At 32.6% G+C, this 12,419-nt stretch overlaps 1 protein-coding gene across 1 annotated transcript in view; it reads right to left on the minus strand.

Annotated features, from left to right (window-relative positions):
- pcsk6 (proprotein convertase subtilisin/kexin type 6) overlaps window positions 1-12,419 on the minus strand; it is a 71,067-nt gene that overhangs the window by 28,919 nt on the left and 29,729 nt on the right. Inside the window, exons 10-11 of the mRNA XM_052561505.1 lie at window positions 11,545-11,648; window positions 9,627-9,744 (exon numbers count right to left, since the gene is read on the minus strand). Coding sequence (XP_052417465.1) covers window positions 9,627-9,744; window positions 11,545-11,648 — 222 coding nt within the window. The remainder of the gene's footprint in view (window positions 1-9,626; window positions 9,745-11,544; window positions 11,649-12,419) is intronic.

Here is a 12,419-nt window from a genome sequence, read left to right on the forward strand (position 1 = left end):
TGATGCATTTTAATATGCTAAAATTTAAATTAAATTTAAATATTGGAGATGCTAATTAAAGATCAATAAAGAAGGCTAAATGCTTTTTTTGTATATTGTTCATAATAATAGCAATAAAACTAGATAAACAACACTAATAGTATACAAAATGACAGGTTCATCCTTATATAAATAATATACTTTGATATGATGTATTTGGAGATTTACAAATTCAGTATATATATTACATATAAATTATCATTTAAAATTTACATATTACAATATATCATTTTTTTATATTTCATATTGTTAATAATTTTTATGTTTTTTAATATAAATATTTTTTTTTAAATAAGCACACACAGTATATTATTATATACAATAGGCCTAAATATTATATACATTTTTATATTCAACAGTTGTAAGTATATCTATATTTATACACACACACAAAATTATCTAAAAATAAAATATTCATAGTTTTGATATTTTATAGTTGTAAGAATATTTTGCATGTATTTAAAAAAATATTTAATAGAAAACACTATATTATATAAATATTTATATAGATCTTAGTACATTTTGTGTACTTTTCATTAAGAATAGCAACCAAACTGGAAAAACAGCACTACTGGTTTATGATGTGACAGGTTTGTATGAATAAACTACATTTCCCATAATCCTTTGTGCAGCTAGAGCATCAATCACACCCCTAACAGGGCTTGTTAAACTGAAGGAAAAAGCAATAAAAAAGTATTAAATTGCCTGACCTGTTCATTTTATTCCAACCCAATTCATTTAAATCACATCGTAAGCATCTAAGTGTCTTTATTACACATAACCTTGGCCTTAATAGTGTGAAAAATAATAAACCGAGCACACACATTGTGATCTTTACTTTTCCACAATGCCGTTTCGTGGCTCATTAAACTGCAGGATTATCTATTCGGTCAATCCAGAAGCTTGTTTTGGATATTAAAGACTTTTTTCCTCGGGAGCGACACCGTTTCAACGGCTTTATAATGGCATCTGCGGCATTTTATGGGTGTGCTGATAAACAACAGTGCACAGATGGCAACAAAATTAGTCACTAGAGGTCTGAGACATTATTTAGCACACGTTCAGAAGCAGCATCGCCCAGAAATATACCCACTGGAGACTGTGCCGCAGCCTCCTTTCAATCTTGTGACTGACATTCAAAGGAAAACACGCTTAAAACAGAAGGTTGCAACTCTTCAATTTAACATGACAGCTTGCAGTGAAACTTTCAGCTGACACCTGGGGAGAAACAGCATCCACAGACCACACATTTCCCTGGGTTTAAATGCAAAATAAAAATCAAATAAACTGGCTAATATTTATTTAATCATTTACAAAAATATTTAATAATATTATATTAATATTAAATGATTATACAAAATATTTAATATATAATTATTATATATTAGAAATATTGAAAGTAACAATTAATAAAAAAAGTTTAAATATATAATTATAATGTATTAAAATAACAAATTACAAATATTAATAAATTAACAACTATATACTAAATATTTGTAACACATTTTTGCATTTTTCCTTAATTTATTTGTACATTTTCTCGCATTATGCACCTACATTTTGTAATATATCTTGACATTTTAAGGTTTAAATGAAATCAAGTCACATTGAACAGTGTTGTAACTGTTAACTAAAACTTATATAAAAAAAAACTTTTATATTAATATATATACTATATAAATAGATATTTATATAACTTATTTTTAATAATGTACTTTACATACACATTTGTTTGTGTGTATGTATACACACAAAAACACACATTTTATTTTTATTTTTTTTGCCAAATAAGACTAGTTATAAGCCTCAGTCTTTACAGTCACCATCATCATCACACTTCATACGGTGATAACTGATTCCTGTATGTAAAGCACTGATGGGTTCAACAGAACAACTCAAACGAGTGCAAACAATGCATCTACTCATCAACTGTTTATGGCACGCAGCCATTACATTTTTCCCTTCATAGAGCCAAAGGAATGAGCCTGTAAATCGATAGATGGCAGCCAAGCTAATGAGACTGGAAGCACAGGCTCACTCCCTCTCAATAGCCATCCAAGCGTGAGACGCTGTAAATAAAACCCAATCTATGATCAATATCAGTGGCCAAGCACACAGCCAGCCCTACACACACACACACACACACAGAGATGTTTTAATGGTTTAAAGAAAGCCAGCACAGCAGGGGACTGGATTCTCATTCAATGTTATCAGGCTGTTTGTCCATTTTTCTGATGAACAAAATAAAAGGAGAGCAAGGAGCAACATCAGGAAAATAATACACAGTTTTAACATTTTATTGCAAGTCCCATTTCAAAGGTACTGACTGCAATAAAACTGCAATGAATGTAATTAATCTATTAGCAGGATTTTGGGGGATACATTCGGCAAAGTGCTTTTTGGATCAGAGAATGTTTTACTTTACTCCCAAACTTAAAAGTTTTTTTTACTGTTAACATGTCTATAAAAATGAAAATGGAAAATGAAAGCTAATTCACAATAGCAATAAATTCTATAATACTGCATCAACATTACTAAAATAATAATGACTGTTTGTATCATATACGATACAGTTTTCTACATTTTATTGCAGCAAGTCACATTTTAAGATCACTAATCTTAATAAAACAATGGAAATCGTGCATTTGATTAATCACCACATATAAGACAGAAGAGGGAACGCTACAAATGTGTTAGACAGAACAATATTTGACTTTTCAGCAAAACTAAATTAAACTTTTGAAACCTGTCACAACATCACAACTGCTGCTTTAAGGGCAACGCTCTCAGAGGAACGGCTGCAAACAAAAAAGGCTGACATCTTTACAACACAAACACAGTTTAGACAGGATGGACTTGTCATTAAACTTATCAAGTTCATCATGTTTCGATGAACTTGCTAAAACAACATGTTCTTCTGTTGTGTCCGGTGACCAGATGTCATGATCAAGTTACATACAGTCAGAACAGCGTTTGTCTTATTATTAGACTTTTATTTAGTTGCTAAAATGTTTTTTTTTTTATTTGCTTTGCTGAAACAAAATGAAGTATAAACAGTAGACAAAAACTTAAACTTTAAGGAATTAAAGAAAAATATAAAATTATGTTTTGGAAACTAACAAATATTTTAGCATTATCATAACTATGACTGCCTTTGTAATAAATATACATCAAAGCTAACAACTAAATGAAATAAATTTTAAATAAAAACAACAATGGCGATAACTTCCTTAAACTTATTCAAATAATATAAAATTGAACATATGGTATATTTCATTAAAGTTGCTCTGAATAATGTTGCAGTTGTTAACTAAACCACAACTATATTTAGTTTTTCATTAAATAATGTAGGAATAAAATTCTATTCAAATATTAGACACAAACTTAAGTTGACAATTAGAAATGTTGCCTTGACAACTAACTAAAAAAAGTCTTAACATACAAGCACACAAAATTACTGAAACCAAATAAAATCCAAATGAAAACTGACAATATATGAAAAAACGAATTAGGGTTGCTGCGAAGGGAAAAACTCTATAATGAACCACCCATTTACAAGCTATTTACAAGCAAAGGACGAGAGAGAAAACTCTAACGCACTACCCCCATGTTGCATAAATAACATTAATGTAGATTTATGATTTTTGTCCTTTTTTCTCTGGTGTTCCACATAAAAAAAGAAAGCGGATTGGGTTTGGAAAGGCATGAGGGAGAGTAAATGATGGCAGTTTAAATTTTGAGGTGAAGCGCGGGTGGCCTGTAGTTTTTACCCTGTTCACAGTACAGTACATACTGTACTACATCTGAGGCCTCCTCTGAATCTGGAGAGGTAAGAAAACATCTGCTGTGCATCTGAGTGATTACGCACATGACGACATTCGTTGTTCATTTAATACATGCGTGTGTTTTATTGGAGATGACATCTGAGAGACATCTTAAACTTTTGATAGCACGCTTACTTTTAGAAACCTGTGTTAGATTTCAAATGTTGAATTACTATGCAATTAATAAAGCAAACGGAAACCAACAGAACGTCTTTGACCAGCCCTGTTTTTTTTTTTTTTTTTTTTATCATGGTCATCTTGGTCTAACCCAAATATTGGTGCCTATCAAGCCCATACCATTCAAACAGAGACTATTTACAATGATTTATTGCAGTTATACAGATTCCTGCCTGCTTTTAAATGTGTAGTCCATCTGAAAGTATTCAGAACAAGTGTTTTCTGCAACAGAAACGAAACATGCAACATGCTTTTTTTTTATTTTTTTTTATTTTTTTTTATAGGACCCGTCTAAATGCTTTAAATCAGTGATTTATTCCTAAAAGGAAAAGTTAACTTGAAAGAATAGTTTAAAAATGAAAAATTGCTGAAAGTTTACATTCAAGATGTAGATGAGTTTGTTTCTTCATCACAACAGATTTGGAGAAATGTAGAATTACATAATTTGCTCACAAAAGGATGCTCTGCAGTGAATGGGTGCCGTCAGAACTAAGTCTAAACAGCTGATAAATACATCAGAATAATCCACAAGCAATCAACACCACAAAGTCAAAATGCCTCAATAATGGATTTGTTTCATACAAACACAGCTTTTCACTTCACAACATGTCAACTGATGGACTGGAGTGGTGTGGATTACTTGTGGATTGTTGTGGTGTTTTTATCAGCTGTTTGGACTCCCATTCATTTCCCCCCCAAAAAACATGCTCATCTTGGATGGTGTAATAATGAGTACATTTTCAGCATATTAGCATTTTTTTTCCATTGACAATCAATCATGCTGAAAATTTCATGGAACTTAGATAAAAATGTAAAGTTCATGTTGTTCATAACTTCCCCGAGCATTAGGATGAGTAAAATAACATTTATATATGTATAAACACACAGTGCATCACCTCCTGCCAGATTCAAGCCAAACCTTTCTGCTATCAGCCAGAACTTTTAATATATATATACACACAGTACAGTACAGACCAAAAGTTTGGACACACCTTCTCATTCAAAGAGTTTTCTTTATTTTCATGACTATGATAATTGTAGATTCACAATGAAGGCATCAAAACTTTGAATTAACACATGTGGAATTACATATGGAATTATATACATAACAATAAAGTGTGAAACAACTGAATATGTCATATTGTAGGTTCTTCAAAGTAGCAACCTTTTGCTTTGATTACTGCTTTGCACACTCTTGGCATTCTCTTGATGAGCTTCATGAGGTAGTCACCTGAAATGATCTTCCAACAGTCTTGAAGGAGTTCCCCGAGAGATGCTTAGCACTTGTTGGCCCTTTTGCCTTCTGTCTGCGGTCCAGCTCACCCCTTAACCATCTCGATTGGGTTCAGGTCCGGTGACTGTGGAGGCCAGGTCATCTGGCGCAGCACCCCATCACTCTCCTTCTTGCTCAAATAGCCTTCGATGCCTTCAGTGTGACTCTACAATTTTCATAGTCATGAAAATAAAGAAAACTCTTTGAATGAGAAGGTGTTTCCAAATTTTTGGTCTGTACTGTATATACACACACAGTGATCCATTACCTCCTGCCAGATTCAAGCCAAACCTTTCTGCTATCAGCCAGAACTTTTAAACACTTCGAGCACCAACCACCATATATATATATATATATATATATATATATAACTACCTGTCGAACCTGGGGCAATTCTTGGCAAATGTCAACATTTTTGGCATGTGTCTAAAGAGTTTATGGAGAGATGTGCTGACAGGTCTTTAATCGCATCAGCCGGGTCAGACACGAGGCCCCCAGAGACGATCAATAGCTGCTGCTTCATTTTGATGATCGATTTCTTTCAACGCACACTGCAAATTATGTGAACTTAGATACAGAGGAAGAGAAATCAAGCCACGTGGCGTCCTTGATAGAGGTCAGATGATGTCATCGACACAATACATTAAATATATACATCAAAATGTGAATAATATGCATCAGTTAATGCCCTGGCCTGAATTCAAGTTCGAATGTGTTGATGCTACACAAGATTAATGCACTGATCAACCAGTGCAAAGTTCAGTGAAATGCAGATCTACACAACAGTATATTCATCATCCAGTATGTTCTGATTATTACTAGCAGTGTTTTCTTATTGTGTTGCTTTGCACAGTGTTTTGGTTTTAAGTATAGACTGTGTTTTATCACAGTTTGAGTCGTAAACAAACAGGCAGTGGGCCAAAAGTAAGTGTTGCATTGTATCCAACTATATTTAATTAAAAAATGCATTTTAAATTAAATAAATTAAATAATATAAATAAATTTTTAGCATTTAGCAATGATGTATTAAACTGATCAAAAATGACAAGTAAAAAACAATTTGTAAAAAAAAAACTGTACTTCTGAGCTTAAAAATATAAGATAATAAATCAGCATATTAAAATGATTTCTGAAGGATCGTGTGACACTGAAGACTGGAGTAATAATGCTGAAAATTCAGCACCACAGGAATAAATAGCATTTCATATTATATATTATATTAGAAAACTGTTATTTTAAATTGTAATAATATTTCAAAATATTACCGTTTTTACTGCATTTTTAATCAAATAAACACAACCTTAGGGAGCAGAAGAGATTTAGTTTTTAAAAGTAACTTACACAAACCCTTTCACAAAATCTAATTCAGTCGATCAAGCAGTTAATAGCAGCACTTTAGGTTCAAACTCCGAGCAAATTAATTACCATTTGGATGCAAATGTGTTCCACCCCCATATTATTTAAATTAGATTTCACAAATAATCAAGTTTGTACTTGCTGCTGATAGGGATGAAACACTCCTGATAACCATTTTATTAATTACATCCATTATTAAAGGAAATACGCAATGCAGTAAGCCAGAAAAGAAAATGCTGATTTTTCTCTTTAACTGTAGTAAAACAAAACGGTATAAAGCTTTAAGGTCACAGTGTTTCATCATGCCTTTCAACAGATCACCACCATAATCTGCCTTTCAATGCAATGACAGCACATCCTCTGAGGCCAGATATGAAAGGAGAGAAAATCCCTTTCAATATACATCAGTAGTTAGACGTGCCAGCATGGGACATCACAGTTCAAATTAGGCCACACAGAACAGTCGTGCATTCAAACTCCATTTCGGAACAATGCTGCAGCAAACGACGCCAAACATTCCGGGTCCGTGTGACCGACACATTCCCGCTCAGGCCGTGATCTGCCGGCTCTGTGCTGACACGGTGGCAGTGTGGCACAGTTGTGTTTGCGTGAAATAATACCACCATCCAAAACACAGAGAGACGAACACAGTTTGTGCAAACAGGACAACTTAACACTCCAGCTAAAGCACAAGGTGCACTGCATAGTAACTGATACAACCTGAAGTATTTCAATAACTCAAACTAAAACTGAAATAAATACAAAGAGCGAGAAAGAGTAAATTATAAATATTTGAAATGACAGAAACAAAAAACAATAACTATAAATGTTGTTATTGTTCACCAGAAGTATTGAAACACATTTTAATTAGCTTAAATGAAGCTACAATATAATATTAGATGATAAACTTAAACTTAAACAACTAGAATAAAACAAAAAAAACCGAAATGTCGCCTTGACATCTAACATTAAATGAAGTTTAAGTACTAAAATTACTACAAAATAAATCTAATAAAGAAATGTCAAAAATAATAATAATACAAAAAATGACAAAAGTATATAAAAAAAATTATTATAAACTAAAATGTAAAAAGGTATAACATTAATAAATACTGTAAATAACTCTGAAAATGAAAACTACATTTATAAAGTCATGGTTTTTATTTATATACTAGATAAGAAATATAATGTTTTATTATTGCTATCGTTAATTGAAATAAACTAAACTAAACATTTCCATTACTTGAATTAAAGCTAAAATAAGATATAACTATTAGATGAAAAACTTGAAATTTAAAAGATTTCAATTAAAAATGTTTCCCTGGCAAGTAACAAACAAAATAAGTTTAATTAATAAAATTACCAAAACTAAAAACTCAATCAGGGCTATATAGAAGTAAAAATAATTAAAGTATATAAAAATACTCAAATTAAAATAATAATACATGTTTTTTCAAAACATTAATGAATAGTAGTATAAATAAAACTGTATAAAAATGAAACACTGTAACTACTTTTGATTAATTCCCTAAACCAACATAGAAATAGTACTGAATCAAAGACAAGTTTGACCAAACAAAAATGAGTAAAGTTTTGCAGAAAACATCTGTGCTTCTTTGGTATGCAGGAGGTGTCTGCTCAATACGCAACAGCACCGACAAATTGAGATATTCCTGGAAATATGGACATTTTGTAATAAAGCACAGTAACTTGCCACAATACCTCAGTAATTTCTTACAGGTTATATCACGGGGATTTGAATTGAGAATTGAAGTGTTGCACTGAATGCGTAAGTGATTCATGGTGCTCAAGTGGACCGTCTCGACACGTCTGCTGATTGTACATCGCTCTTCAGAGCAGCGCGACACGCCGTCCCTCTCTGAAGCCCGATGATGATTCACGTTATGAGCTAACAATGCTTAGACATGCTCCAGTTCCAACCACTGCCCTCCTGATGGAAATAAATGCCTCTAATTATTCCCATCAGAATCAGATATCGCTGGAAATGAAAAAGAAGAATTTGCTGCAGAGATGTCCAGATACAACTGGGTCACGGGTGAAGATGGGGTCTGGAAACGGATCAGTAGATTGGGGGTGTTTTACACATTAGAGGTGTTTTAAACTAATGAGATGTGACAGTTACTGGTAGGGGTGTGTGTGTGTGTGTCTTATATTGTCTGTGTGAGAGCCTGAACCACAACTTGTCAAAGTCTTAAGACGCTGGGGTTTATTTTTAGCAAAAGCCAAAAAACATTGTTTGCATCAAAATGATGGATTTTATTTTTGTGGGCCAGGTTCACATATATAGTTTCTGTCTTGTGTTTTTAACACGTTTTATAGCATTTGTGATGGATCATTCATTTGTTATCAGGGTTCCTGCAGGGTTTATGTCAATTTAAAGAAAATTTAAATGATGCAAAACTGATGCAACGACTTCAAGAATTTAAGACTTTATTCTCTGATTTAAGATATTTTTTAAGGCTTTAATTTATGGAAGGGCATAAGACCTGCAGAAACCCTACACAGAATCACCTTTGAGTTTGTGCAGATAATAATTTAGTTCAAAAATACAGTAAATAATGCAAAAACTATGAAATATTATTACAAGTTTAAATAACCATTTTCATTCCTGAGATGCAAGGCTGAATTTCCAGCATCGTTACTCCAGTCTAGTGTCACATGATCTTCAGAAATCATACTAATATACTGATTTGCTGCTCAAGAAACATTTCCTATTATTGTCAGTTTTGAAAACAAAGTTGTGCTTTATAAATAATAAGTTGTGTTTATAAAAAAATTAATACTTTAAATTGATGTTGGTTTATGGATATTGTTTAATGGAAAACAAGTTTTTTTGGAACATTATAAATGTTGTTAATTTCACTTTTGATTAATTGAATGCATCCTTGATGAATAATATTGAGTAGAAGCGAGTTTTATTAAGTGAGTCTCCTCACCGGGTTCTGCGGTCAGAGGTTTTGCTGCAGGTGTGCTGAGACGGAACATTTCTCCACTTCTTGGCTTCCACCACCATGGCCTCGGCATCCACCAAACCAAAGCCATACAGATGACTGACTACAAACACACACACACACACCAAATATTATCCAGGTATGGATTTTACAGACAGCAGAATATATTGAATACTCAAATAAGTTACTTAACTTATTCAAAAGACATTAATGCTGAAATTGTATTAACTAGTGTCACCAATATGGGTTTAAATGCTGATTTTAATATCTAGAGTGCAAAGCAGATATTGCTTATATGTTACAAAACATTCATTTAAGGACATTCAAAAAAGGACAATTATTTGACAAATGCGCTTTTTTTTTTTTTACAGAGAATGTCTTAAATCAAGTTAATTTTTCTTAAGCTACTGGGATTATTTTTAATTAATTTTTTTACAAAATGTATCCTTAACAAGTTCCTTTCATCCGTTGAGCCATTGACTTAGTATGGAGAAAATGTACTATGGAAGTCAATGTTTGTTAGTTACCAACATTCATATGAATATTTTGTGCTTTTTCATGCTTTTTTTTCACATAGTATTTTTGTGATCAACAGAAGAAAGAAACTCATACAGGTTTGAACAACTTAAGGGTGAGTAATTAACTTAATTTTCAATTATGGGTGAACTATCCCTTTAAGTCTTATTATCTTACACAATAACTAACAAAATAAACAAATACATATTTCTTAAATTAATGTTGGTTTATGAACATTTAAAAATAGGAAAACAAGACTAAAATAATTAATTAAATTAAATATTGGATCAATCTCATGCACATAGCCAGCTATGAGTTCACCGAGGTCTGGACCTCTGAAAATTTTTCATGTTCGAAAATAAAATTTGTTCTCTGATTGACTAATTTGCTGCTAGAGTCCTCATATGAATGTCTGCATGTATAATTCAGAATGGTTAGCATCTGTGGTATGAAAATGATCACTGCGAGACGCTTCCGAAGTGAAAGAGTCTTTGGAGAGTTGTTAGCGAGAGCACGAGACGCAGCCTCTGTGTTGCTAGATCCAGCTATTATAAGTGTTTTTGACTCGTTTTTCCACTTAATTTGACACTTTAGAAAGTTAATAAAGTAGGAAGTTGCAGTTTAGGGGCAACAATAACTTTATCTTATGTAATATCCAAAATATTTGAAAAAAAATGTATTCATAGGTCTAACACTAAGTTACTTGTTCTACAGGTCTCCGCACTAGAGTACAGAATGAAATAAGATATGCAAACACTGGCCATTAAGAAGTCTATGCTAAGTCATTCAGTAGTTAAACTTTCACAAATCATGATATAAACATTCATAAGAGCACTAGACAAAGTTAGCAGGTATATAATGGTTATAAATAAAATCTATAACAGCAATATGTATGGTTGCAACTTGCATGAAAAAGAAATAACTGATAAAATTCCACACCCCATAAATATAGTAAAGTATTAACATACTTTGGTGCAATAAATAGGGTATGATTTAAAAATGAACATCTCTCCAAAAACATCTAAATTACTGTCTCTTTTCAAGTGTTAGTGTATATATAGTTGAATTATATCACAATTCTATAATAAGGGGGTTATAATACAAACCACCTGGACCTCACTTATTTTCAAAGCCTGGCTATGGCCATGCTGATGCATTCCAAAAAACAACTTGATGTTCTATTCCACTAAAAATAAAGAGTTCTAAAAAGTTCCATAGTATTACCATGCACTTGGACATATGTGTCAGAAATGTACCATTATATTAAATCTAATTTATCATATCACATCATGAGTGGAAAAAAAAGAAGAAGAAATTATAATACACCACACATCTACATTTAAACAGTGTAAATATCATAAAGATATGTACTTTAGGTTCAGTTCACCTTTGTGTCCGGCTGCATTGGTTTTCCAGTCACTGGCTTTGAGGTGAGCCTGTCTGGACGTCTTCACGAGAAGATGCTGGACATCTCTCCAGGTTATCAGAGGACTGAAACAAGACTTTTTATGAGGCTTTCAAGTTTAATTGCTCTATTGAAAATTACTGTCCTCTGTACAACAACAGCTATTTCATTTTTGTATTTGTCCATTTTTGCTTTCCATCTGAGAGGCTCTGTTTGTAGGGGCTTTTGGGCCCCTCATTTATTTTAGTGTAACAACTGCATCCTAGCAGGCACCTCTCTATAATACTGTCGCTTTATTTCACTTCTGCTGTCATCCATCTCATGACTCTCAGTTCCTGTGACTCAGTGGTAGAGCATTGGGTTAGCACCACAAAAAGGTTGTGGGTTCGAATCCCAGGAAACACACATACTAGTAAAAAAATAAAATTAATGTATAGCCTGAATGCACTGTGAGTTGCTTTGGAAAAAAGTGTCTGCTCAATGCATAAATGTAAAGGCACAGATAAATAGATGGAAAGATCATGTCAGTAAGTTCTCCTGCTTATGTGATACTTTTAAAATAGATTAGCGGTTTTGAAAGTCTGTGGCTAGCACTACATGAAGTTTTGTTCAACAATATAAAATACACACATCACGCCTCAAATGTAAATATAGTCTTGAGAGCTGAAACCATAATATACACACACATGATTATTCTAAATTGAATTGCAGTCCTGAAAGCCTTCACAAGCAGAGGATCCAGACAGAAAGCAAGACAAAGGAATCCAATGGAAAATTAAGTTCAATTTCAATTTCCTTAATATTTTGTTTTACTTTACTCTTGCAGATGAAAAAGACTGAATTTCAAATAAGCATGA

This window comes from Carassius gibelio, chromosome B7 (genome assembly GCF_023724105.1).
Source record: "Carassius gibelio isolate Cgi1373 ecotype wild population from Czech Republic chromosome B7, carGib1.2-hapl.c, whole genome shotgun sequence".
In the NCBI taxonomy this organism is placed as follows: Eukaryota; Metazoa; Chordata; class Actinopteri; order Cypriniformes; family Cyprinidae; genus Carassius; species Carassius gibelio.